The 27,828-nt window shown below is 46.3% G+C and overlaps 2 protein-coding genes and 1 long non-coding RNA gene across 9 annotated transcripts in view; 2 read left to right on the top strand and 1 right to left on the bottom strand.

The window, feature by feature from the left end:
• The first annotated feature begins 759 nt into the window (after nucleotides 1-759).
• Nucleotides 760-8,184, top strand: LOC132592300 (membrane-spanning 4-domains subfamily A member 4A-like). The gene is made up of 6 exons (XM_088671178.1): nucleotides 760-976; nucleotides 2,662-2,778; nucleotides 3,916-3,972; nucleotides 5,263-5,436; nucleotides 6,061-6,180; nucleotides 7,777-8,184. The coding sequence occupies exons 1-6, from the start codon at nucleotides 767-769 to the stop codon at nucleotides 7,861-7,863; spliced, it is 765 nt and encodes a 254-aa protein (XP_088527304.1). The 5' UTR covers nucleotides 760-766; the 3' UTR covers nucleotides 7,864-8,184.
• An 849-nt stretch (nucleotides 8,185-9,033) lies between these two features.
• On the top strand, nucleotides 9,034-26,885 carry LOC148685397 (membrane-spanning 4-domains subfamily A member 15-like). Of its 7 annotated transcripts, none has more exons than XM_088671166.1 (8): nucleotides 10,704-10,872; nucleotides 14,470-14,579; nucleotides 15,189-15,344; nucleotides 20,016-20,132; nucleotides 23,420-23,476; nucleotides 24,486-24,512; nucleotides 25,650-25,769; nucleotides 26,340-26,885. In XM_088671166.1, exons 3-8 carry the CDS (start codon nucleotides 15,234-15,236, stop codon nucleotides 26,418-26,420), a joined length of 513 nt encoding a protein of 170 aa, XP_088527292.1. In that variant the 5' UTR covers nucleotides 10,704-10,872; nucleotides 14,470-14,579; nucleotides 15,189-15,233; the 3' UTR covers nucleotides 26,421-26,885. The 7 variants fall into 7 exon arrangements, with proteins under 7 accessions (XP_088527290.1, XP_088527292.1, XP_088527289.1 ...); XM_088671163.1 differs by having other exon boundaries at nucleotides 24,486-24,665; XM_088671164.1 differs by lacking the exons at nucleotides 10,704-10,872; nucleotides 14,470-14,579 and adding an exon at nucleotides 9,034-10,312 and having other exon boundaries at nucleotides 24,486-24,665.
• LOC148685396 (uncharacterized) overlaps nucleotides 23,852-27,828 on the bottom strand; it is a 4,415-nt gene continuing 438 nt past the window's right edge. The window contains exon 2 of the long non-coding RNA XR_015950343.1: nucleotides 23,852-26,459. This is a non-coding gene — a long non-coding RNA (uncharacterized LOC148685396). The remainder of the gene's footprint in view (nucleotides 26,460-27,828) is intronic.

The raw sequence follows: 27,828 nt of genomic DNA, 5'->3' as shown, positions 1-27,828 counted from the left end.
AAAACCGGCTCTTTAGCTCTAAGTCAGAACAAATTTATTGATGGGGTTGGACTAGATGACCATCAGGGTCCCTTCCAACTCTACAAATCTATGATTCTATGAAAATGCAAATCCGTGGAAAAGAAGCCAGGTGGGTGGGCTATAGTAGTAATAAAAATAAAAATAATTTATTATTTATACCCCGCCCATCTGGCTGGGTTTCCCCAGCCACTCTGGGTGGCTTACAACAGAAAAATGAAATAAAACAATTAAACATTAAAAGCCTCCCTAAACAGGGTTGCCTTCAGATGTCTTCTAAAAATCTGGTAGCTGTTTTTCTCTTTGACATCTGATGGGAGGGCGTTCCACAGGGCAGGCGCCACCATCGAGAAGGCCCTCTGCCTGGTTCCCTGCAACTTGGCTTCTCGCAACGAGGGAACCGTCAGAAGGCCCTCGATATTGGACCTCAGTGTCCGGGCAGAACGATGGGGGTGGAGACGCTCCTTCAGGTAGTAGTAGTAGTAGTAGTGGTAATTCATGTGGGCTAAGGAGGAAAGCTGGGACCTAGGTAGAATACATTTCCAGAAGCCGCCATGATGCACTTAGCATCTCCATCTGGAGAAAAGCTGAACCACTGCTTTTCTGACTCCAGGCTCTAAATACTCTGCTGCTTCCAAAATGTGACCATTTATTTCTGTGTGCCTTGCTCTCCTTTCCCACCCTATCTTCTCATCTCTTTATCTTCTCTGTTTCCCAGAGAGGCAGTTAAGACTAGAAATTGGCCTCCATGGATCCAGAGGGCTCGAGAACTATTATTTCAACTCAGATCGTGCCCCACAAGCTTTCTGAGACACCCATAGGTCCAGAGGGCTCTGGAGCAGGGCCTCCAACTCAGATTGTGACCCAACAACCTCAGCTTTTCTCCAGCGTTGAGGCCAGTCCTTCTCCGCAAGGGCCACTGAAGAAGTTTTATGCCGGGGAGCCACTGGCACTGGGGGTGAGTGCAAACCAACAAACCAACAGGAGCAGCAGTGTTTGATTTATGTCTGCCCTGCGCCAATAACTGTCTCTTTGGGGGGCTTTCTTCCCCAATCAGCTTGAGAGTGGTGCTTCTCAGAGAGTATCCAGAGCACCTTTGGGTTCCTCTGGAGTAAGATCAGAATGGCGAATTAGCTTGCAGCACTGCTGAGAATGTGTAAAACTGGATTGTGGACCATCCAGATTTTGCTGGACTGGAACTTCCATTATTCTGGCCATTGGTCATGCTTACGGGCTGATGGGTGTCAGAGTCCAGCCTTGACTTAATGGAAGGGGTGTGTGTGCATCCCAACATGCAATGAGGGCACTGCTAAGAGGTGAGCCTGCCCATTCATGAAAAGGAACATTTTGGCATCAGCATGGGGAATAGCCCTCTGGCTTAGGAAATGGAGCCAATTATTCCCACCCCTTATAAGTTCTAGGATTCAGTAAAGGGGTGGGGTGAGTGATGTGGGAACAGGGCGTGCAGAGTTATCTGTCTGTGGGCCAATATTCAGACTGTCAAATGCACAATACTTGATTTGGTTTTCAATGTGTGCATTTTATTTATTTGGTGTTTTCCATGCAACCCAGTCTGGTGGACAGGGTACAAGTAATAAATCAGGCATAGGCAAACTCGGCCCTCCAGATGTTTTGGGACTACAACTCCCATCATCCCTAGCTAACAGGACCAGTGGTCTAGGATGATGGGAATTGTAGTCTCAAAACATCTGGAGGGCCGAGTTTGCCTATGCCTGTAATAAGTCATCACCATGAAACGTCCCAAAATGATGGATAATAAAATCATCAGGAAAAACAGCAGCAGCAGCAGCAACAACAACATGTTTTAAAGCAATCCCAAATCCAATACAGATACTGTAAAGGGTATGGTAAGAATCTCAACCTAAAAGGTTTGTTGGGAAATGAAATTAAAAATTAAAAAAGGGAAATGAAGGTCCTCAGAAGCTCCTGAAAAGGCACTAGGGATGGTACCTGACTGATATTTAATGGGAGGAAGTTCCAAAGGGAAGTCACACTAAAGCTTTCATCTGTGCATCATTTGGAAGACCTCCAGGTGTGATGGTACCTGCAGGAGGCCCTCTCCTGCAGAAAGCAGTGATTGGTTTGGTGGGGCAATCTTTTAGGTCTTCTAGTATCAGTACCTTGACCGTAGCCAAGCAGCTAATATGCCACTGGTACAATTGGTGAGCAATTGTTGTGTGACCAAAGGCTGAGATGAACACCCACATATCCACTGAAATAGGTAACAAAATGCATGAAACAGACCTCAGTTAAGGTCACCTGCTGCTAATGCTCTGCTTAACCTGTACAGGATCTGAACCTGTTTTCCTGCAGCAAATCAAATCATTTTCAGAGGGGCAGTTGCATTAAAACTATTGCAGCAAAAACAAGAGTCTTTTGGCATTTATAAGACACATCTATTATGGCACAATACTTCCATGGATTAAACCCTATGCCGTAATAAAGGTGTTGAGCCTTTGAGGTTCCACTAATCAAAAAATGTTTCTACATTTCAATAGGGAAAATGTCACACCTGCTGAAGTTTATCATCATTAAGGGAACTTGTCATGGGCAAATTGTACTTATGATTCGTCAAGGATGAACAAGATCAGGGTAACATCATGTTTAATTCTCTCTTTGCAGATCACTCAGATACTCATAGGCATCACGGGAATGGCTTTTGGGGTGGTGATGAATGTGGCGTCTAATGACTTCTTGCTTTATGCGAACATAATGACCCCATATTGGACAGGAGTCCCGGTAATTCTTCATATTTGAGCCTAAGAGAAGTTTGACAGGATTCACCTTTGCTCTGTCAAATAATTCCTGTGCTAGAGCTGTGTTTTGAAACCTGCCTTCTGCTCCGCGTTTGCTGAATGGCTGCCCAAAGCAGGCAGGTCTAACTAAGGACATACGAAGAGTTTGCTGGATCAGATCAAAAGTCTATCCACTTCAGTGTCCTGTTTGCCACACTGGTCAACGAGGTGCCTCTGGGAAGCATGCAAGCAAGTCATGGAGGCAATAGCTATTAGATACTTGAGTCCCAAACCATTAGGGCCCTAAGAACCAAGGCTTTGAACTCTGCTTGGTCATTGAATTTAGCTACATTAGTAAAGAAACAATGATTTGAATGCACTAGAAACATGCAACACCAGATGGTGCCAGAGAGCAGGAAATATTTAAATGTGATTTTCCATAGGAGTTCCCCCCCTTTGTTATAATGATCTAATTTCTGACTTATTTATAGCGTCCCCCCTCCACCCGTGTGTGTAGATCTAGCCCTTGTTAAGAAGGGTGCAATATGTTCTGTTTGGCTAGTCCTGGTCAATAATCCAGCATCAGAACATTCTCTTAGAACAGCTGAAGTTTCTGCCAGGCTTTCATAAGCAGCCCAGTGTACATTGCATTGGAGTAGTTACCAGACAGCATGAGAACAGTTGTTTTGTTGAACACAGACCCCTGATCTGAATGGAAAAATCTCCTGATTTAAGTGGATCTGTTCAACCAAACTGGTCTCCTGGATTGAATGGCCTTTGTACGAGGGATGGCAGGTCGAGTATTAGTGATTTTCATTTGAATAAAACCAGATGATACCCAATCTAATAGTCCTCTGATGAGAGGCGGAGCTAGCTGCTCTGGCACCCGGAGCAGCACACATGCTGTGTACCCAGGGGCGGGGCTAACTGCCCATGGGGGCGGGGTGAGCATCCCAGGGGGGCAGGGCGGTGATGTAAACCCCCCTCAGGGATGACACCCAGGGCAGACCGCACCCACCGCACCCCCTTCCTCCGCCAGAGACTCTGATTATGATCTAGTGAACAGAACCAGACAGTCAGTCCATTTGAGATTCGTTCCTTGCCCCTTATCTCTCTCTGTCTCTCCGTCTGTCTCTTGCAGTACCTCATTTCAGGATCCCTGTCTGTGGCAGCTGCTAGCAACCCCAAGAAGCCACTGGTGACTAACCTCTTATGGGACTGTGTGATGTGAGGAGTCTGATGAAAAAGAAAGGGAGAATTTGTGACTTGTGTTGCTTGCCGTTTAAGGACTCTTCCTAGACTTGGGGTTCTGAGGCTGCCTTGTAAAATACAGTTCATTGCTTAGAGCAGGCATTCCCAAACTTTGGCCCTCCAGATGTTTTGGACTGCAGTTCCCATCTTCCCTGACCACTGGTCCTGTTAGCTAGGGATCATGGGAGTTGTAGGCCAAAACATCTGGAGGGCTGCAGGTTGGGGATGCCTGGCTTAGAGGTTGCTATCTGAATGGGGCCTGGCAACTGGGGTGATACAGGTCAAGGATGGGGAATCTGTGGTTCTTCCCCACCCCAGATGTTGCTGGACTTCAACTGCCATCAGCCCCAGCCACTCATCAGGAGTGCTGAGTGCTGAGTTGAGTGACAACTGGAGGGCTATATGTTAGCCTCCCCCACCGTGACATACATAACACCCAGAGATTGTTCCAGATAAAGACTCATGTTCATGTGTATGTAAATAGGCTGGTTATATAACGAAACCAGTTTAATGGGTTCAGGTGCCAAAAGATCTCCCCCAAGTTTTTATAAGCCAGGAACCAGAGAGATCTTCTTTGAAATCCTCCTGGCCCACACAAAGAATGGGCTTAATGGGTTAAATAACTTAAGGCTTGGGTTCTCAACCTTTTTGGGGCCTGGAGGCACATTTGAAAATCCAAGAAATTGTCATGAACACTACAAAGTACCCATTTCACAGAAATGCTGGTGCTGCTCAGAATTCTGGCCCCCCAAAAAACAAAACAACAACAACAACAACAACAACAACAACATTATTTATACCTTGCCCGTCTTGCTGGGTTTCCCCAGTCACCCTTGGTGGCTTACAGCATGTCTAAAAACACAATAACATCAAGCATTAAAAACCTCCCCTGCCTTCTAAAAGTTGTATAATTATTTATCTCCTTGGCACATGAAGGGAGGGCATTCCACAGGAAGGGTGCTGCTACCGAGAAGGCCCTAAACAACAGCCAATGTACCTACAGCCTGCAAACAAATAAAACACTGAGTGCATGGGGGAACAGACAGCCCTGCTCCATCACCCAGTGAACAATAGGCCAAAGAACCTAACTATTAAAAAAAACAATCTGGAAAGGACAGGGGGACATGGCACAGTGAGGGCACAGTGGGGGCCTCAGCTTGAAGGCCGTTCTTAAAGGCGCTCACTCTTATCAGGGTGTTCGGCCAGAGACACAATGGTTTTTCTTCTCCATCTGTAGGTGAAGAGCATGCTGGGATTGAATGTGGTGAGTGCCATAGCTGCTGGCCTTGGGATTATCATTCTTTCCTCATCTTTGGCTATTTCAGGCCTGGGGTTTCATGCCAGCTATTGGTGCAGGAACCTTGATACAAAACTGGCTCGTAGGTGCTACGAAACCAAAGTCATCCCTGAGGTGAGAACATGTCCTGGCAAACAAACAAACAAACAAACAAACAAACAAACAAACAAACAAACAAATAAATAAATAAATAAATAAATAAATAAATAAATAAATAATATTGATACCCCACCCATCTGGCTGGGTTTCCCCAGGCACTCTGGGCGGCTCCCAACACAGGGTTAAAAATGAGATAAAACATCAAACATTAAAAACTTCAGAACCACTTGCAGGCCACTTGCGCCCTGAGAGAAAGTTGCAAGGGGCCAGGGTGTAACAGCAAGCATTCAATATGGTGTTTCTAGTACAAATACTCACAGTAACATGGCTGAGGAGCAAGTGGAGGATGAATGGAAACTGGTCCATTAAGTGGAACAAAGCGCTGCCCCACCAGCCTGACTTTGCCCTCAGCCAGCCTCCACCTGCCTGCTTCCTTATCAGGGCCATCTCAAGCATGTCGGGTGCCCTGGCGCCGTGGTGCGGAGATTGCTCCGGTGCCCCCCTGCCGGCCCAGCGCCCTGGCGCCCCACGCCACCCAGCCTACCCCTAGAGCCGGCCCTGTTCCTTATTTACGGTACATAGATATATGTGGTAAAGAAGAGTGATTCCTTACAATCAGGACATCTCTTTCATTCACAGAATATACTGTCTGGAATGATGGCTGTTTACCTGGCATTCACCATCCTCGAATTCTGCATCTCCACCTCCACTGCTGCCTTTGGGTGCAAGACGGTGTGCTTGAAAACCCACACAGAAACGGTAACATTTGAAAGGGAGTGGAGTTTGGCAATCCATGCAAACGTGTGGGGATTCTGGAGATGGGGTTGTTGTCCAAATAGTATTCCACATCAGGGTTGCCATTCTTCATCTGGGATACTCATAGAATTAATGCTTAGCTTCGCACTGCCAGCTTGCCACTGTGGAGAAGCTAGCATTTGACCAGAAATTACTGACTTTCTTCTCAGATCTGTGGAATTTAAATCCTCCCACCTGTACTCTGGGACGTGTGTCTATTTGCACATATTTTGAAAACGACAAGCGCTCAGTTAAAATGAAGGCATTTCAGAGTACACTTCTCAGTTCCTTATTGTAGGGGAAATAATATTTGAGCCAAACCTCTGAGTGAATAGCTCATCTGCAGGCAGCTTTCTAGGCTGTTGCCATTCTGGACAATCAGTTGATTGTTGGGCTTGTACAACGCCATGTGCAGAGCTTTGCAAATCTTCATGATCAGCTGATCGTCCAAGCAGGCAAAAATGGGTCACCTGACATTTTGACATCATGCCCTTGATAGGTGGGTTACCTCACTCACCTGTTAAACTTTGCCCAATGGGGCGGGAGAGATAAGGATACAGTTTGTCACCCCTTTTTTAGCTCATAAAGCTGCCTAGATAAGACTGAGGGTGTGTGAGTAATGCTTAAAAAAATGTTGAGGCCAGAAATGAGGTTCAACAACATTTCTGGTGTTCAGAGGTGGGATGCCCCCCTGGGTCCCTTGCCTCTCCCCATCAATAGCAAAAATTATGGAAAACTGCACAATACTATGCAAAACCTAAGAAATTGCGCAACATCGTCATTCAGAATTTAGACCTTTTAGGGGGCAAAATGGCAGAGTCCATAGTCTGGATACCAGCTCTGAGATTTTCACATGATGTCAAATATGATATTCATTGCTAGCTGGTGGCAGCTGATGAAGGGTGGGTTGATATTGGAGGACATAGCTACTTGTCATGCTTCAGGGAATCAGTTTCATCTCCACCTTGGCAGTAGATAAGCAGAACAAAGGGAAAGGGGTCTTCTTACCAGTTAGAAAAGTTTAATAATCACAGCGAGAGAACAAAAATCCCATCTAGAAATGGAGGTGCTCTCAATTAAGGCTTACACCCCCTTTCATCCCTATTAAGCCACTTGCACCCTCTGTGCTTTGTGCGCTTTCTGTTCTGTCACTTTCTGAGCTCTTCTTGACCTTGGGCTGAGCAGAGGAATGCTTTCCAGAGACAGTCAATCTGTTAACTCTCTTTCTCCCAGCGTTTCTTCTCCTAGCTGATCCCCATCCAGTATTTCCCAGCTTCTGCCTTCTATGTCCCTCTGCAAACCACTGTTCCAAATCTATACTGTCCTCCTGCTCTTGGGAAGATTCAGGATATGAATCAGGAGCAGGGGGAGGCTTCCACCATTCCTCCTCAGTGCAGCCCTCCTCAGCATGGTCCCTGACACTATTTGACCAAGTAGCCTGCCCCTGCCCCTACTAAGCAATCCTGCTATCCTCAGAAAGTTTGCCAAACTCTGCCCCTTTATTCACAAGCTGAGCAGCAGACCAAAACTCTCCCAGGCTGATTTTCTTCCTTTCTGCAGGTTGTGGTGGTTTACCAGAACACGATTCTGGGCAGTGCTAATGATGCCAATCTCCCGGCTTCTGGCAAGGATGCAAAATACACCTGAATTGTTGCTTCCTCCATGCAATGGTCCTTCCTCAAAATCAAGAGCAGAAAAATTCAGACTTTTTCATACCGTATATTCCAAACAGGCTTCTTAACAGATCTCTAATGAAAAGGATAACCTGTCCAAGACAATATATGCCACAAACTATACAAAACAAGATAAATAGGCATGGAAATCCCTGATAACAATGTGGAATGGCCTTGAGCCAGCAGAACTTTAAAATTTTGGATCAAACTCTAAAATTGGGGTGTTATATGACCCTAAAGCCCAACTAGGGATGAATGGGAATCTGTAAAATCAATTCATATCTACCAAAGGGACCTGGGCAAAAGTGGTTTTCTGTTTTACAAGCTGCCTGGAACCCTTAGCAATTGACTTTTGATAGATTCTCAGTAGTGCTAACTACTGACATTACTAATCTGAAAATGGTAATTAAGAGGCAGCAGCGGAGCTTCATGCTCTGCCACCTGGGACATGATGCGCGCTCTCCGTGCGCAGGGACGGGGTGTGCGTTTTGGGGGCAGGGCGGGCAGCTGTGATGGTGCCCCTGGGATCGCGCCGCTCAGGGCGCCCCGCCCCCACCACCCCTATCTTCCTACGCCCCTGTTGAGAGGAATATACATAGTGTTACCTTGACACTACTGCTATATTTTATAAAGTCTCAATCACAATTTCAGTGGGACACTTGGGCTTGTTTCTTCTTCCAAATTCCATCCCAGGGAGGGGGTTTTTTAGTCACAATTGTTGAGAAGCCTTGCTCACAAACTGTTTATAAATCTATGTCTCCAGTAAGTTTGCTAATATGTCATTGCTGTCATTTCTTCTTTCTCTATGTTTGATACTAAAAAAAAACTTGTAGACTTTACAGAGAAGAATTATTTCTGTATATGATTTTGTTTATCCACTAAAATATTGTGAATAAGTTGCATATCATATTTTACTTTATAATAAAATTAGAAGGTGTCATCACTCTATTTTCATTGGCTGTTTTTCAAGATTCTAAAGGCAAGGGCAGCATGAGGTTGCTTTGAGAAAACATTGTGATGATGCAGGGTAGGGAGAGAATTGAGCCGGAGCAAATGAAAAGGTGCTAGATCCCTTAATTCTCGGGTGTGTTTATTTATTTCATAAAATCTATATATACTGCTTGACTGGGTTTTTTTTAAGTGGTTTATGAAAGTGTGTTCACATTACTACTTAGCCTGCATCCAATGTTCCCCTGCTGCTGATTTTTGAAATCGCATTCCCATCATGCTAGTTACAGTCATCATACCGGTAGTGATCCTGTAGTTTCTTCACAAAGGCTTCTGTTTGATCCGGTGTGTGCCCCCCACTCATCGCCCCACCTCAAAACATCAATCTGACTAGGAAACTGGATGCAGAGCGGAGTAAACTGTGATGTGAACACTTCCCAAGAAAGACATTTCAGGGGCAGACAGCTTCATGAAAAGAAGTTTTTGGAGGTGGGGTGGGCATTGCAGGGCCCAGAATCCAAAAAGGTCACACGGGTCAGGTGAAGCCATCCCCACTCCCCCTCTGTGATGTGAATAACACCGTGCAAATGCAGTTTTTGAAACAGAAGCAGGGGGTCCACAACCTTTTAAGCCAGGTGGCGCTGTGGTTAAACCACTGAGCCTAGGGCTTGCTGACCAGAAGGTTGGCGGTTCGAATCCCTGTGACGGGGTGAGCTCCCGTTGCTTGGTCCCAGCTCCTGCCAACCTAGCAGTTCGAAAGCACGTCAAAATGCAAGTAGATAAATAGGAACCGCTACAGCGGGAAGGTAAACGGCGTTTCCATGTGCTGCTCTGGTTTGCCAGAAGCGGCTTTGTCATGCTGGCCACATGACCTGGAAGCTATACGCCGGCTCCCTCGGCCAATAATGCGAGATGAGCGCACAACCCCAGAGTCGGTACCCTTAGAACCGGTTCGTTTGCAAAACTCCGTTCAGAGTTCTTCCACGCAGAAAGCCAGTCTCGTCCACGGCCCCACCCCCACCCCCACCCCACCTCATCTCCTCTTTTGAGCTGCTTAGTTTTCAGTGGGGAGGTGGGACCGTTGTTGCTGATGCTGTCGTTGGGCATATGGGGCCGGCAACTTTTGCTGCGTGCGAGTCGCGACCTGTCTCAAATTGCGCAGGGGTCGTCCTAATCCCTGGATCGGGATTTCCCTCCCCACCCTCCACCTCCTGAGCAGCTCCCGATTTACGATGCCGAATACGATTTCTTCCGGCAACGAATCGGTTAATAATAATGTCCACTTGCCAGGAGGAATGTGCTGGCAGAAGAGTAGCAGCCGCAGCTCGTGCGCTGTGCGCTCCGGGTCCTCCGCCCACGTGACGTGTCCTTGACGATGGGCCCACACGCGTCGCGTGTGGAGAAGGAGATCAGACCTCTCTTCTGTCAATCACCCTCGTTCTCCGGTGGGGTCGGGCTCAGAGGAGGGCTGGGAGGTGCGTGCAAAGGGGGTGGGGGTTTGCGGAGCGGTGAGTCGGCTTTGCAGCTGGCAGCAGGGCTGGGGGTGGGTAAGCCCACCCCCGATTTCCCTTCTCCCGTCTGAATTCTCCCACCAGCCCGAAAAACAAGGACAGCAGCATCTCCCCTCCTGCCCGTTTCTATACTTAGCTTCCGGGAAGCCGCCTTGCGAGGGGGAAATCTCTGGCCTCCCAGTTACCAGGACGACCAACACAGTTGCCAACTTTTTGTTCTGTGACTTTGACCTTAACCCCAGTTTTGTTGGTTTGCGTTACTGCGGCTTCTCCCCCCCCCAACCCATTTTCTCTGCATTTTTACCCCATCGCTGTGATAAATCATTAGACCAGGGGTAGGAGTGGAAGTGGAGACACACAGGTCATGTAGCCACAGCAGAGGAATGACGGCTGGGAGGAGTGCGGAGAGAAGAAAAGCAGAATTGGAGACTTTCACCTGCCTCACCTGCAATGAAATAGGTCTCTCCTGTTTCGGTCTCTACAGCCACAGCAGGCATTGTAACTCTCCAGCTTCATCCTCAAAGGTACACCCTTCCATTGTCTTCCGAGACAGATGCCAACAACAGGAATGGCCAGGGATGACAGGAATCACCCACTCCTGCATTGGGCCTTGCTAGTCTTACAGCTGCGCTGCCTTTAATGGCATCTCCCCCCCCCCCCGCCCCCAACAGAGGTGATTGACCTGCAGCCCTCCAGGATTTGACTGAACAAATAATCATAGAATTGTAGAGTTGGAAGGGACCCTGAGGATCAATTAGTCCAACCCCCTGCAATACAGTTGTCCCATATGGGGATCGAACCTACAACCTTGGTGTCATCATCACCATGCTCTACTAACTGAGCTATACAGGCTGAAGGCCATCAATCAATTTCTATATCACTTAATTTAGTAACAAAATTACCTATCAGCGATGTACAGAAAGCGGAAGCAGCAACAGACAACTTAAACTTAAGATATTACAAAAATGCATATAGAAATGGTATACAGTATTAATACAAAGGTACTAACATATATTCATTTTCCTTCTGACACACATCCTCTCTCTCGGCCTCCGGGTTCTCACTCAGGCTCCAAACAAACTCTCGGCTCACCCACAATTCTCACAATGATAATTGGTACTGGAAACAGTGGACATCACCTTTCGCTCTCACCCTAGACTTGCCTTTTTATGGGCAGGCTGAAGGTGGATTGTACTTCCCACAGCTGTGCCCCATTCAGCTGCACCCTCAACACCCAATTCTAGGTGTGCCAGGTTTGTTCAGTTTTCCAGGGAGTAAGAAGGATGGGAAGAGGGCCCCCCTCCACTCACAGCTCTTTCTTCCTCCGGTGTCCTCTCCTCCTTCTCCAGACTCTGCCTGCAGACTCTACCTGGCAAGTAATTTGTGGTGAGTTCTTACTAGCCCCATTTGTCAGGCTCACCTGTTGCTGGACTCAAGCTCTCCCCAGTCCCAGGCAACATGCTCATTGGTCAGGTGGGATGGGAGTTCTAGTTCAGCAACACCTGGGGGGGGCGGCGGTGGCGGACAGGTGCAGGTGCCCCATCCCTCAGCTACAAGGACCAGTGGGATGACTCCCAGGAATGGAGGGAAATTTCTTTTTTTAAAAAAAGTTTTTATTTATACTTTTCAAGTTTATACATTTCATTAATTTTACAATCAATTTAACATTTCAAAAATTGACTTCCCTCCCCCTCTTTCTGCGGTTCCTTAAATTTATTTTTTAATGTCTTCTGCATATCAAAATTCATTTAACTCATTCATTTAATTATCTACTGTAAATATATACTCTTATAAAACTGCAGGATATTACAATCACCCTGCTAATGTTTTTATCTGTTTACAATTTATTTGTAAATATTCAATAAGACATTTCCATTCTTTTATAAACAGTTTGTTATCTTGATTTCTTATTCTGCCATTTCTGCATATTCCATACGTTTTTGTATCCATTCTTCCTTTACCGGGACACCTGCTTCTTTCCACTTTTGGGCAAGTAAAATTCTTGCAGGGGGCAAATTCATGGAGGGAGAGCTCTATCAATGGCTACTAACCGCAATGGCTGTAGTTGGAGGTGGCAAAGCTTCTGAATACCAGTGGCTGGAAACCACAGGAGGGGGAAGTGCTCTTGTGCTTGAATCCTGCTCGCAGGCTTCCCACAGGCACCTGTCTGGCCATTGCAGGAGCAGGATGCTGGACTGGATAGCCATTGGCCTGATGCAGCCACTTCTTCTTATGTTCTGTTAACTGCCTTATACTGAGTCAGATGAGTAGAGACCAGAAGAGATTGCCAGTGGTTCTCAAGGGTTTCTGACAGGGATCTCTCAGCCTTACATGGAGTGGCCAAGGATTGAACCCGGGACATTCTGCGTGTATTGCAGGGGGTTGGACTAGATGATCCTGGGGTCCCTTCCAACTCTACAGATCTATGATTCTATGCAAAGCAGATGCTCTGCCACAATCGGACCAATTTTGCTTTGGCTCTCAAATTTGCTTCCCCCGACCCCATGTCCCTGGTTTCACTTCTGCATTTCTAATGGGAAGTTGGTTACAACACGACACACAGCTGGCCACCTTTTGGGATTGAAGCACAATGCTATGTCAGCCCAAATTACACAAGAATCCCGAATATAGTTTTCCGGGTAAAGAGGAAGAAGCTTCTAGTTCTGTTGGCTGAGACAGAGGAGAGAGAGAGAGAGAGAGAGAGATACTGGGTGATGTGCTGCCAATAACAGCTGAAACCAGAAGGGTGGGCTCTCTAACATTTCCTGCCGCTGTGGAACAGGACCTCAGAGTCCCGCAGACTCTTTCTCCTTCCCACAACTGACAAAAACCAGAATGAATGATGCAAAATGCTGTGGGTGGGTGGCAAATCGTCCAAAATAAGGGAGACCCTTATAGAAGTTAAGGTTTCAATGAACTGGAGCAATGAAACAAAATAAAAAAATTCCTTCCAGCAGCACCTTAGAGACCAAGTAAGTTTGTCATTGGTATGAGCTTTCGTGTGCATGCACACTTCTTCAGCAATGAAAAGCAATGGAAAGAGTATTGCATCGTAATGTGATGCAGCTGGGATAGTTAAACATGTCCCATGAGGATAAGGTAAAGGTAAAGGGACCCCTGACCATTAGGTCCAGTCGTGACCGACTCTGGGGTTGCGCGCTCATCTCACATTATTGGCCGAGGGAGCCGGTGTATCGCTTCCAGGTCATGTGGCCAGCATGACAAAGCCGCTTCTGGCAAACCAGAGCAGCACATGGAAATGCCGTTTACCTTCCTGCTGTAGCGGTTCCTATTTATCTACTTGCATTTTGACATGCTTTCGAACTGCTAGCTGGGACCAAGCAACGGGAGCTCACCCCATCACAGGTATTCAAACCGCCGACCTTCTGATCAGCAAGCCCTAGGCTCAGTGGTTTAACCACAGCACCACCTGGGTATGTTAGGATATGTTTGCCTAAATAAACAGAGCCATTTTATATCCAGTGCTAGCCCTGTGTAGAGCTTGTGTGAGGCCTGAGGTGGGGGTCTTGCTAGAATAAAGTTATAAACTCAAACAAAAAAGCAGCTAGTCCCTAGCAGGGTCCTCCCAGCTGACTTGGCCCTCCAAAGCCCACCCCCCCTCACACTTTTTGACATTAAGAACTGTTCAACAGTTGAATAGACTCCCATGAGTAGTGGTGGACTCTCCTTCCTTGGAAGTTTTTAAGCAGAGGTTGGATAGCCATCTGTCCTGGATGCTTTAGCTGAGACTCCTGCATTGCAGAGGTCCTTCCAGATCTAAGATTCTATTATTATATTCTATGAAACCTGAACTGAGCCAAATATGCACTATTGCTCAACATCTGTCCGGATCTGGTCTGTAAGCTCCGAGGGGCTCACTTGGGACTTACTTTTGAGTAGACACCCATAGGACTGCCATCAGCTTCCGTCAAGCTGTGGGATTGGCAGGCAGAAGAAAAAGAGGCCCAAGCCCCTGATGGAGCTTTTCATTTCCAAGAATTGCAAGCTTCCGGATGTGAGCTGGTGTATAGCTCTTTGTGCTAGGGGAAATGTTGCTCTGGGCTCCCTTTCACTTCCTCCCCCCCCTCCTCCTCCTCCTCCTCCTTCTTCTTCACGTTCAGTCCTGCTAGCTAACCAGCAGCCCACTTGGCCAGGACTCCTTTTACACTGATCACAGCATTCCTGGAGTCCTGTGACACAATTGGCACCCCTGGGTGCAATCTAGAAAGAGGTAAGGGATCAGCTCAAGGTGTGTGTGTGTGTGTGTGTGTGTGTGTGTGTGTGTGTGTGAGCATTGGCAGGGGTGGCAAAATACCGTAGTACCTTGGCTTCAGGGGAGGCAGGTGGGTGGTTTTGCAAAGAGGAGTCTCTGCCCACCCCATTTGCTTCCTCATTTTGAATCCCAGAGAACTTAAACACCAGCTTGATTTACTCCAGCTTCTGGTGTGTAGGATTGATTCCAAGTCAGAGAAATGCAGGCGCCTGGAAACAGAATGGGAGAATTCCAAATCTGCAATATTGTAAAACCTTCATTATTCAGCACCCCTTGTCCTCACCCCAAGCAGAATGAATATCCTGTTTTTGAGCATTAAGAGCAGAAGAAGGATGGGCAGTTTGAACTCCTAGGTTTGATAGGGAAGAGAGTGCCAAGTGAAGTTGCTGCTCTTGTTATCACTGCTCTCCATTATAGGGAGAAAGAAAGCCACCCTGTAGGTTATTATTATTATTATTATTATTATTATTATTATTATTATTATTCCAAAAGGGGGCAATAATTCACTCCCCGCTATCCCTCTCTTATTTTCTCCTGCGTCCTTTTGATCTCCTCTTCCCGACACAGTTGCTGTTTTGAAAGTCTACAGAAGCCCACTCACCAAACACCATCATGGATTCAACTCTGATTGCGCCACCATGGCCCTCCTCGAGGGATGAGTCCAATGCTTCTGTGCCAAAATCAGTGAAGAAGTTTTATCGGGGTGAGCCATTGGCACTGGGGGTGAGTACAGAATATTGGGGGGGGGAATCGATGCCTTATGAGGAACGGCTTATGAGGAACCGATGCCTTATGAGGAACGGCTTAGGGAGCTGGGTATGTTTAGCCTGGAGAAGAGAAGGTTAAGGGGTGATATGATAACCATGTTCAAATATATAAAAGGATGTCATATAAAGGAGGGAGAAAGGTTGTTTTCTGCTGCTCCAGAGAAGCGGACACGGAGCAACGGATTCAAACTACAAGAAAGAAAATTCCACCTAAACATTAGGAAGAACTTCCTGACAGTAAGAGCTGTTCGGCAGTGGAATTTGCTGCCAAGGAGTGTGGTGGAGTCTCCTTCTTTGGAGGTCTTTAAGCAGAGGCTTGACAGCCATCTGTCAGGAATGCTTTGATGGTGTTTCCTGCTTGGCAGGGGGTTGGACTGGATGGCCCTTGTGGTCTCTTCCAACTCTATGATTCTATGATTCTATGAATCATCTTTGAATATACAGTGGCTAGCTCATGACTGCCTGCCTCCTTTGGGACTTCCTTCCACATTCCATATTAGAAGTCCTGCTGTTGTTGTATGAGTTGCTTTCTACACAAACGTCTGCCGAGTTCTTCGTGACATGCTCACGGGTAAATAGGGATTGGACTGCAGCCTACATGAACATTAAAAAGAAGAAGAAAGGTATCATTTTGACATAAGCCTTCCTTAGGCACATTAATCCTGAGGCGACATAAAAGTTTATAAGTTTCCCCACCTCTGCTTTAATTTTTTTTTAAAAAAAAAAACAAGCAGAGTCTTAAAATACATGTGGTAAATGCCAACAGTGCCCTTCAGCTCTCTATATTGGACAAACAGGCCAAACTTTACGCCAAAGGATTGTTGTTGTTTGTTGTTTAGTCATTTAGTCGTGTCCGACTCTTCGTGACCCCATGGACCATAGCATGCCAGGCACTCCAGTCTTGCACTGCCTCCCGCAGTTTGGTCAAACTCATGTTCGTAGCTTCAAGAACACTGTCCAGCCATCTCATCCTCTGTCGTCCCCTTCTCCTAGTGCCCTCAATCTTTCCCAACATCAGGGTCTTTTCCAAGGATTCTTCTCTTCTCATGAGGTGGCCAAAGTATTGGAGCCTCAGCTTCATGATCTGTCCTTCCAGTGAGCACTCAGGGCTGATTTCCTTAAGAATGGATAGGTTTGATCTTCTTGCAGTCCATGGGACTCTCAAGAGTCTCCTCCAGCACCATAATTCAAAAGCATCAATTCTTCGGCGATCAGCCAAAGGATAAATGGACATAAATCTGACATCAGGAATCACAAGACAGAGAAACCAGTAGGAGAACACTTCAATCTCCCAGGACATTCTATACAAGATCTCAAAGTAGCTGTCTTTCAGAATTTCAGAAATAGACTGGAAAGAGAAGTTGCTGAATTGCAACTTATTACCAAACTTAAAACCATGGAGAGACCTGGTCTGAATAGAGACATTGGATTCTTATCTCATTATACATGATAAAGCTATTTTTAGCCATCTCACCCCTTGCTTTTTCCTATAAGACCAATTGCAGTCGTTAACAATTGTCCACAGGTTTACCACACCTATCAGCCAATCACCCATTCCCACCACCCTTCTGAGTAATACCCCTCCCCACCCTCTCACTATATATATATAAAGGTCTGGTTACTTCTGTTTCAGTGTATCTGAAGAAGTGGGCATCCACACAAAAGCTCATACCAATGACAAACTTAGTTGGTCTCTAAGGTGCTACTGGAAGGATTTTTTTAATTTTGTTTCGACTGCGGCAGACCAACACGGCTACCTACCTGTAACTTAAAATACATGCAATGCCAAACAAACAAACATAGAAATTATTGAGAGCATACATACATACATACATACATACATACATTAAAGCAGATGTCTATGTAGTCTATGTGGTTAAATACACATCATGCATTTATGGGACAATGCAGCAATGCACTCTTCCCAATCTCATTTCAGCTTACCCTCGCAGAACAATTTCCCCTTGCCTTCCCTTGCACACTGTTTTAGGGGTTTCCCCAGAACCCTTAGATCCAATGGGGGATGTGGAGGCCGGGTGGGCAGGAGAAAACCCCATTGCATTAGTGGGAGTCCCTGCACTGGCTTCCACTAGCACCATCGCTGCCCCCCCCCCAGCCAAATCCTGAGAAATGTAGTTTACCTCTCACAGAACGATGTTAGAAACTGAGATATGAAAGCTAGGAGCTAAATGGCACCTTAAACCTAGGTTATGGGCATAACAGTGAAATGTACAGGTGCACTTTTTTAGAACATGAATTCAAAGCTGAAGATGAACTGCAGCTAAAATATTGTGCTCATTCTACACATGGTCTAGTCCTTCCCCTTCTTCACACACCCCTGATATTCTTAAGAGGGTCTCTTCCCCAGTCTTCAGAGAGTAGCTGGAAGTGGGGAGACAGAAAAAAGGTCCTCCTTTCCTTCCACTCTGCAGTTTTAACTCGAAATCTTAGGCCCGGTACTGTGCCCAGAGCTCAGAAACTGCTCGTGCTAATGAAATTCCATGTCGCAAAATGTCCCTAGAACAATGGGAGCTTTGAACACTGTCACAGAACTATAATTCGCTCCAACTTGGCTTCTTTATGCCGGAACGAAGAATCCTTCCATGTGACAAGTCAATCGAGAACCTGAGTCTGAGAAATGGGCTGCAAAGGTGCACCACTGCAGTTGCTGTATAAGTTGCTTTTTTTTATAAAAAAAAATCTGCCCCGCCCCTGGTGCATTTTTTTAAAAGGCCATGCTATGACCATAGTTACAGCTGAGGACTGTCCACTGCTGTATAATGAAGCACATAGGACTTAATGAAGCTTAAAAAAACTGAAGGACAAGCAGGGGGCCAAACTTAGGTCAAACACTGGTGGGTTTGTAGTAGACCTGTGACCTCAGTAACAGCCCCAGCAATTCAGCCAATGTCTGGGACAGATCTGTGCCTAAATTGGCAAGGCTTGTGAGAGCGCTCACCCCTGCCACCCTGGCTATTAGAGCAGTGCCTCTGCTCCCGTTTCTGAGCAGAAATTCCTTCCTCATCTCCCCATCTTTTGCTTCACACAGCCAGGAAATGCTTCCCTCCCTCGTTTTTCGGCTTTGGGAAAGCTGCTGCCAAGGGTGACCCTGCATGATTGGAAATTTGCATCTCCACCACATTCCCCTCCCCCCTCAATCTTCAAGGCGAACATCAGCACAGGGGGGAATATGAAGCCTGGAGTCAGGGGAAGCTGCTCCCTTGGGGCAAATGCAGTTCTGCCCCTCCAGTCTGTCTTTAGCTAGCTACCCCCCCCCCCCCCGCCGCCACCACCACCCAGTTGCCTGCTCCCTTACTTGCAACCAGACCAGGGGGGGAGGCCCTGGCTGCCTAGATTCATGTCCTCCTCCTTAGTTCAATTCAATAAGGAGGAAGAAGGGGACAAAACTGAAATCACTTGTCTCTCACCTCCACCGACTCTCAGTCTCCCACTGCCCTCTGCCCTCCCAGTCTCAAAGAGCAGCAGCCACTATTCAAATCACATCAGTAATGGGCTTTAGTACATTGTAGTCACAACTTGCATATCTTAGTAAGCAACCTGTGCTATTTTAAGGGTTTGGATACCCCCTAAAAACCCAGTCTAGAATGAGTTGGCTCTGCCTGCCATTGGCTCTGAGCAAGGTTGGAATAGATGACTTTTAGGCTCCTTTCCAACTCTATGATTATGTGATCCTGCCTTCATCTGCTGTGGCCTTCTGCCCTACCAGTCCCAACCACCGACCAACCACCACACCTCAGAGCTGTCCCTGTGAGCCTGTTTATTTGCCTTCCCCTGTCTGATGTTTGAACTGCAACCACTAGGAACATCTGGAGGGGACATGCACGCGCTTCCATTCAGTACAATCTACTGCATGTCTCCTCAGACTGAGTTCAGAGGGACTTCCTCCCAAGTAAGTGCATTGAGGATTGCAGACTTTGGTCCTGCTTTCCCTGGCCATGAGCTGTAGGTGCCTCCTTTGAGCATTTCTGTTTTGTTCCAAAGACTCAAGACTACCTTAAAGATTTATGTTAAGTTTGTCCAGTGGCAAACTTTGGCCTTTAAAATTTCAGTGGCGCCCTGTGCGATGCTAAAATTCAGCTCCCTGCTACCTCCCATCTTCCATGGCTTGTTATTGTTGCAGCATCCTCTGCTGGCTGATTTGGCCCTTGGAAGCTCTCAGTTGTAAATATTTGATTATTATAAGGATATTGGTGGAGTCCATTGATATACGCACCCCATAGGTAAATTATTGATCCCCATAGTGCTGATTAACTCCTATGGACAGACACAGGCACCCCCAAACTTCGGCCATCCAGATGTTTTGGACTACAATTCCCATCATCCCTGACCACTGGTTCTGTTAGCTAGGGATCATGGGAGTTGTAGGTCAAAACATCTGGAGGGCTGCAGTTTGGGGATGCCTGGAAGCAGGTAGCATTCATGAAGGAGGAGGAGGAGGAGGAGGAGGAGGAGGAGGAGGAGGAGGAGGAGGAGAATCATACCTCTTCTGCACCCCATGGAGACAGTATTCATGCCAGAAAAACATCGAGATCTGAAGTGATCTTTATTTGCTCTATGGGTAGAAATTGTGGTGATGCTAAAACCCGGTTTTATGCTTGCTTTGCAGATCACACAAATCCTCCTCGGAATCACGCACATTGCATTTGGAGTTGTGCTCAACTTAATGGGCGAACACAGAGGACCTTACATTGCTATAGAACAACCATTCTGGGCCGGAATCTTGGTAATTCTACATATAATATCTGTGTGTGTGTTAAAAAAAACCCCACACCTAAAAAGCAAAACAGTCCCTTCAGGATTCACCCAAGACTAAGGCAGAGATGGGAAACCTGTGATTGTCTGCGTGTCGTTGGACTGAAACTCCCATCAGCCCCAGATAGCATGGCCAATATGCAGGGATGGTGGGAGTTGTAGTTCAGCCATGGGCCACAGACTCCCCAGTCCTGTAATAAATGAAGTAAATCAGCGGAAGACCAGAAACCCATTCCAGTCTTGTAATGTAGTCAAGGCTGAGCATCACTCACAGATCCTACAACTGCAGCGTGGAAGGAGGGAAGGGAGTATTAAGCAGAGTTAAGCCTCACGAGAAGCACAGTAGGATCTGCTGGGAAGGGTGGCACCATGATCCTGACTTCTGGGCGATGGAGTCAGTCCTGCTTAATCATGAGGTGTGGGTGCTCTGCCAGGAGCACAGAATGGGCTCTGGGATTTAACACCAGTAAAATTAGCTAAAATGTATAGAATGAGTAGTAAAACATGCTGGAAATGTCAAGAAAAAGATGGTGAATTTTACCATATGTGGTGGACATGCGAAAAAGTTAAAAGATTTTGGGAAATGATATATAATGAATTGAAAAAGATGTTTAGGTATACCTTTCCCAAAAAACCTGAGGCTTTTCTATTGGGACTCATGGGAGAAGACCTAGCAAAAGGAGATCAGAGACTATTTATGTATGCCACAACCGCGGCAAGGACTCTGTTAGCCCAAAAATGGAAATTACAAGAGATGCCGACGATTCAGGAGTGGCAGATGAAAATGATTGACTATGCAGAGTTAGCAAAGTTGACCTGCGGGATCCGTAACCAGGGAGAGACAAAGTTTCAAAAGGAATGGAGTAAATTCATTGACTATATAGAGAAGAACTGTAGAAGCTTAAAGACACTTGCAGGACTGAAATAAATCCTATGAAGTGATTTAAAATGTGGCTAAAAAGGAGCTGCGAGATAAGAGTGAGAAATAAAGCCGAATGATGGGAGGGAGGGAAGTCACAGCTCGGCAGAGCGAAATGATTTGAGAGAGGGGGATATAAGATGAATTGTATAAAAATTGTTTTTGTTTTGTTTTGTTTGTTAAAAGTTAATAAAAAAATTATTATAAAATAAAGGAGCACAGAATTGGCTTGGCCAGTTGCCTGTACAGTGCTGATGTCTGTGCCACCTTGCCTCCCACCCTCTCTCCCAGTAAAGGGCGGAGACTCCTCTGCCAGGAGGTGAGGTATGCCGCCACCCTGGAGGGAGGCTGAATTTGATTTCCAGTAACAACAGGATCTGCATAGGCCCTTGCCCTTCCATGTCAGAAGCAGAAGCAGAACATCTGTGCATACTATCAAATCACATTTCCGAGTGTAAGCCTACAAGGAAACAAACAACTAACTGACTTTTAGAAGACATCTGAAGGCAGCCCTGTATTGGGAAATTTTTAATGTCTGATGTTTTCCATTTTTTTAAATATTTGCTGTAAGCCACCCAGAGTGGCTGGGGAAACCCAGCCAGATGGGTGGGGTGTAAATAAAACTATAACAATAACAAATAACAAAATAATGTGCATTTAACCGGTGTGCATTCAGCTTTATGGAAATAGAAATTTTTTTAAGGGGGAGGGGCAACACAGAGAACCAGTAGGCTTCTTATGGATCACAGCATGATGAGCAATATTTCCACAATGGAAGAACCCTGAAAATAATTCCTGGGATACAGCAATGTTTGAGCATCTCACCAGACACAGGAGGGCAATTAAAGGCAATGACAAAAAGAGACCCTTCCAAAAAGTGTGGATCCCTTTCTTTAACTATGTTAATAATGACCAAAACCAAGTCCTTGTTACACCAACTGCTCAATCTTCTCTGTGGAGAGGTTACGTTAATTAATATGTTTGAACATTGAAAGTGTAAGCTCAGTGGGTTTTTTCTTCTTCTTCTTCTGAAAAATGTTTAGGGGCACTCTCATTTTGACTCAAGAAAATCACCATTTTATAGTTCAAATCGGAAAAAATAAATATAGTAAATGGACAAAAGTACAAACATTCACAAAAGGTTTAGGGGTATGTGTATCCCTGCATCCCCCCCAAAAGCACTGTGTAAGCTTAATAATATTAATGATAATGATAATAATTGTTTATTTGTACCCCACTCATCTGACAGGACAAACACCATTAGAGATGTACTGCTGGATAAGTGTTTAATGGTTCTTATATTTGTATAAAAAACAATTGTTTTTAAAAGGGGGTGGAAAAGAGGTAAGGTTCCAGGAAACAAACGACTATTGCAATCCCAACCATCAGTGAACCCAATGTGTTGACTATACAGTGGTACCTCTGGTTGTGAATGGGATCTGTTCCAGAAGTCCGGCCATATCCTGAAGTTTTCGCTACCGGAGAGACCGCTTCTGTGCATGTGCGAGCGGCGAAACACTTCCGGGGTTGCTGCTTTTGCAACCCGAAGTTTACGTTACCCGAGGTTCCACTGTACATGGTTTTGGTGCATAGCTGTCAAGTTCTCCCTTTTTTAAAAGGGAAATTCCCTTATGCCAAATAGGCTTCCTTGCGAGAAAAGGGAAAACTTGACAGCTATGTTTGGGTGTGATCCCCACCCAGAACGTAACCCCTGTGTACTATGACACAGCCCTGACTTGGGTCCTTAGAGGTGGTAGGGATCAGGTGGCCGTTGTTGCGAGCAGTGGGTGCATGGCATCAGGGCCACTTGCAGGTTTGGAGGTCCCTTGTGCAAGGTGTCCTTGTGGGTCTCCTCCCTCATTGAGTTTGCCTCCTCACTAGCTGCCCCTATGGCTCCTCTTTCTAGGCAGGGACCCAATGAAGAAGCAGGCTCCACCCTCTCCCACTCCCTGTTGTTTGGTCCAATGTGACAGGTAGGGGAACTAGCCGCTTGCAGCAGTGGTGGGGAGGAGGAGGTCTGGGGAGCTGGTTCCAACATGACCTCTGCTAAGATAAGAGCTCTTGGCAGATGCCTGAACATGCCAACCCTTGAGGCCAGCTATTGATGGCTGCCCTGTAAGGAAGTGGGCTGAGTTAGAGGCAGAGAGATTTTGGAAAAGGCCCACAATGGGGAACTGCATAGTTTTTTTTCAAACTACAAGAGCCTCCATGCCACAGTGATTAGTGTGTTACACTAAGCCTGGGAAACCATGGTTTGCATTCAACTTGCCTTCTACATATGATAAAACGCCTTTGTAATCTTGTTCACTGTTTCTGTCTTCCTCTTCCATCTCTTACAGTACATCGTTTCGGGATCTCTGTCTGTGGCAGCTGCCAGGAACCCCAAAGTGCCAATGGTAACTAATTTGTTTGCAGGCACACACATCTGTGTGACATGATGGGAGGTGGAGCACACAGCTCATGACGTCTTCTGCTTGCCATTTAAGGCTCCCTCCTGGAATTCCTAGTCTGACGCTATCATGCCCAAACTCATGCATTTTTTCCTGAGGAAGTTCTGTGGATTACTTTATGAGGTTTAGGAACTTGGCTCAGGCCAAGCGTTAGATTGGATTGAAACGGCGTTAGAAATGGAGGTTGAATTTGATTCAGTATGCACCAAAAGCTGAATGTATAAAATCTTCACTTTCTGAAATGATATGCATTTGAAAACTACGGTATATCCTTCGAAATCTACACTTAGTTGAATTTTGCAATGAAATTCTCCAACCATCCAGTGTTTACAAAAATGCATTTATTAGGAGAATGTGCATAAAGATGAAGACATTAGGACATTATCAGCTTTCCAATTGCACACAATTATTTCCCTCCACTCCATATTTTGGGTTCAACCACACACTTAAAAAAAGAAATCCTGCCTCGATCTCAGACAACTCATAGCTGGTCAGCTGCAGCTGGTTAGAATCTGATAGTTTTAAAAAGTTTGTAAAAAATTTTGTGGGATATTTCCAAAGCAAAGGCTATATTTACCCATGTAAGTCCAAAGCTGAAATGGGTGCTATTGTCCCACAATGGAACCTGCCCTCCCCACCTCATGTGAAACTCAAGGGGTGGCGCTCTGTATCAGTGTATTGTGACACCATTGGATGACCCCAGAAGCCCCATCTGTGTCCCGTTCTGGGCGCCACAATTTAAGAAGGATATTGACAAGCTGGAACATGTGCAGAGGAGGGCAACCAAGATGATCAAGGGCCTGGAAACCAAGCCTTATGAGGGAGTTGGGTGTGTTTAGTCCGGATAAAAGGAGATATGATGCCAGGCAGATGCCTCAGGGCTATTGTCACCATCAGAGAGGTCAACAGAGCTAGAATTGCTTAATGAAATAATATTATATGTCACCATTTTTAGGTGAAAGGCATGCTTGGAATGAATGTGGTGAGTTGTGTGGCAGCCGGCATTGGAATTGTGACGCTCTGTATTCAACTGGAATATTTCACACCAAGATGGGAAGCAGAATACTTTTGCCATTATGAGTATTCAGGCAACACTACACTGTCAGAGTGCATTAAAACTCACATGCTCCCTTGGGTAAGTGCAGGTCTCACCAATACTGAGGGCGCTAGCAAACCGTTGCTATTTTGGGGCGATATTCCAGGAGCACCCCAGCCAATTCAGGTTGTGCCATTAAAGTGGATTTAGAGCTCACAGGCCACAAACCCACTTCCTCCAAAGATGATACTTTGCAAGAAGGAAAGCAATACTGGGAAAATGTACTGGGAAGTGTGGGGCAACACTTGCTTGAGGCAAAGTCCAAGTGAATGCTGAATAAAGGGCCAGCATTGTCCAATCTCCCTGCAAAGGGATGAGGAAGGATGCAGAACAGGGTGAAAGGATGTGCCTTAGCTCCTAGAGGGTCCTGTCCGTGAAGAGAGGAAATAATTTGCATCATTAATCTAATCTCTCGTAATCATTAGCAGGAAACTAGGCTTTCTTTCACCCGGGTCAAAGACCCAGTTTGGAACACACAGTGCGTAAGCACATGCATTTGCTTACACACACAGGCTGGGAGCCTCTTGCGGCCCTCTGGAGGCTTCAAAAAACCTGGTTCGCCGCTGTGTAGCTACAGCACTGGCTTTGGAATAACCAGAACAACAAATGGGGAATAGGAGTGGTGATTACTTTGATCTTGGAATTACGTACGTTTGGTGCAGTGTCACTTAAGCAATTGCAACCCTTGTGGGCTCTTGAGGTAGGCAGCCATTGTTAGGCAGCCAAGTTAGTCTACTGCCCCTCAGTGTCCAGGGGGCACTGGGTATCTGTGTGCATTATTATTTTTGTTCTTGTATCCCACCTTATCACCAAGGAGCTCAAGGTGGTCTACATTCTCATAATAACCCTGTGGGGTTGAAGGACTTGGCTGAAAGATATGACCTGCCCAAAGGCACCTGGCATGTGGGGATTTGAACCCTGGACTGCCAGGTCCTAGTCTGATTGAAATATACCCATCCACAGACAAGCATGCACATTGCTGGGGAGTAATTCCCTTTGCTGGGCTCTCTGCTTCATCGACAGAACATGTGGCGTGGAATCCTGGCTGTCTTCCTGGTATTCAACGTGCTTGAGTTTTGCATCAGTATCTCCACCGCTGCGTTTGGGTGCAAGACTGTTTGCCACGACAACTACACCGAAACGGTAACATTGAAAAGAAAGTGGGGTTTGGTAACCAGAGCAGGCAAAGAGATTCAGAGACAGGGGCCTAAAATAAGGGGTATTGTAGAATAACGATATTCCATGTTGGGGCTGGAAGCCTGCCTCTAAGACTCTTAGCTCATGGCTCCTAAGCTTCCATTGCAGTGTGAAACAGATGTATCTAGCTAGAAAGAATTGGTTTGTTGTCAGGACTATGGACTAGAAAACCTCCTAGCTGTACCATCGGGATCCTGAAATACTCAGGGAGCCTCCATGGATGCAAAAGGCTTCCTGCTGCAGATGGTTACCTTGAAGGCAGCTGAAACAGTGATGGAGCTGCTGACGGCTGAGTTAGCAGACTCATCCTGACAGCCTCCCTAGGTGCTAATTGTGGGTGAAAGGGCTGTGGCTCAGAGATACAGCATCTGCTTTGCATCTAGGAGCTCCCAAGCAACCCCCACAGCCCTCCCCTTATTAACAAGAGCCACACTTTGTTGTTGTTTTTCAGAAGCTGAGCAGCACAGTAAATGCACAGCAAGGCTAATTTTACTCCTGGGGTGTTCTTTTCTGCAGGTTGTGGTGGTTTACCAGAACGCGACCCCAGGTGATGCTCTTGGTCTTCCAGCTGCTTGCAAGGATCCGGATTCCCCCTGATTTGCTTCCTGTTCCACCCTCCTTGACTGCCATCTCCTTCTGCAAAGTCAAGAGCAAAAAAGGCTGAATGTGTACTTATGCGCCAAGTAGCTTTACTGGCTGGACCAAGATTGTCTTTGTAACCAGAGGAATACAATGGAACTATTTTTATAATGTGGCGGGGACATTTCTTTTTTGATAGAAGGACAGCTTTTAACGTTGAACTGACCTTTTAAAAGTAGATCAGGGGACTATAAGAAACCAGTTAATGGAAGCCCTTAAAACAAATGGGGTCATTTTTAACAAATACAGTAGTAAGGATTTTCAAAACAAACTATAGCGAATGTTGCATTGCCTAATTATCCATCACCTGAGAGGAAGAAGAAGGATTGCAAATAAGATGTGGGCTGATTGGAGGAATTGCACTACATATCTTGCAGCAAGATATGAATGGAAAAAAGAAATATATGAACATATTATGCTTTGTTCACTGTTTCTGGTCTTCTATTTTCATATAACGATTTCCGGTGTCTGCACAGAAGCGATTTCTGGAGCTGTGGAAGAGAGTCCCCATGCTGCGCTGTGCTGGTTTAGTGCAGCGCGTGGAGACTCACCGAGCGGGTGGCTCGGTTCGAGGGCGGCTCATGGGCCGGTTAAACAAGCCTCATGGCCTGCTTCTGGCCCATGGGCCTTAGGTTGCCGACCTCTGCCTTGGAGCTTTGTTAGTGCCTCTTTTGGTGTGTGATCCTGGCTGCACTATGTATTTAATGGAGCATAATAGCACTTTGTGGCCTGCTACCACCATGCAAATATATTGTTCCCAATGTTGGGTGCCTGTCCCTCTCTCTGCCTAGTGGTGGCAAAAGCCCATGGGACCCAGGCACCCACACAGCGTCAGTGTCCCTTTGGAGAATGGAAGATGCAGCAGAGACTGTTGTGGCTTTAAGAAATTTGCTTCATTCACCTATTTACACCTTTAGTGTGCATGGAGCGAGTCCAGATCTTATGGCACAGTCATTCCAAGAGGCAGCAGTGTAAGCTGCCTGCAGCCAGCCTCTCCCATGATAGACCTCTGCCCTCCCTACCCCCTTCTTCTTTCCAGAAACTCCCTGCCCTCCCCTAGAGCAGTTACCCGGGAAGCCTCCCATATCCCCAGTCTCTGTTCACACCTGGAGCAAGCGGGGAGGAAATTTCCTATATTGTTAATGTCCCTCAACTGCTCCCTATTATTCCTTGATGACCGTAGCTCAGTCACAGGAATTCCTTTGCAGCTTGCATTCTCCCTTCATATCATAAATAACCAAAACCACAGTGTAGAGGAAAACACACAAGAAAAATTTGGTCTTGCGCAGCCAACCCTTCCTGTGAGTCCTCGCTGGAGCACCCCTGCCCTCGAGGGAGGCCAGCTGGGAAACTTCAGAAACCAGAA

The sequence above is a fragment of the Zootoca vivipara genome, chromosome 6, assembly GCF_965207765.1.
Source record: "Zootoca vivipara chromosome 6, rZooViv2.hap1.1, whole genome shotgun sequence".
In the NCBI taxonomy this organism is placed as follows: Eukaryota; Metazoa; Chordata; class Lepidosauria; order Squamata; family Lacertidae; genus Zootoca; species Zootoca vivipara.
The sequence above is the reverse complement of the archived record's forward strand: the minus strand, read 5'-3'. Positions and strand labels throughout refer to the sequence as shown.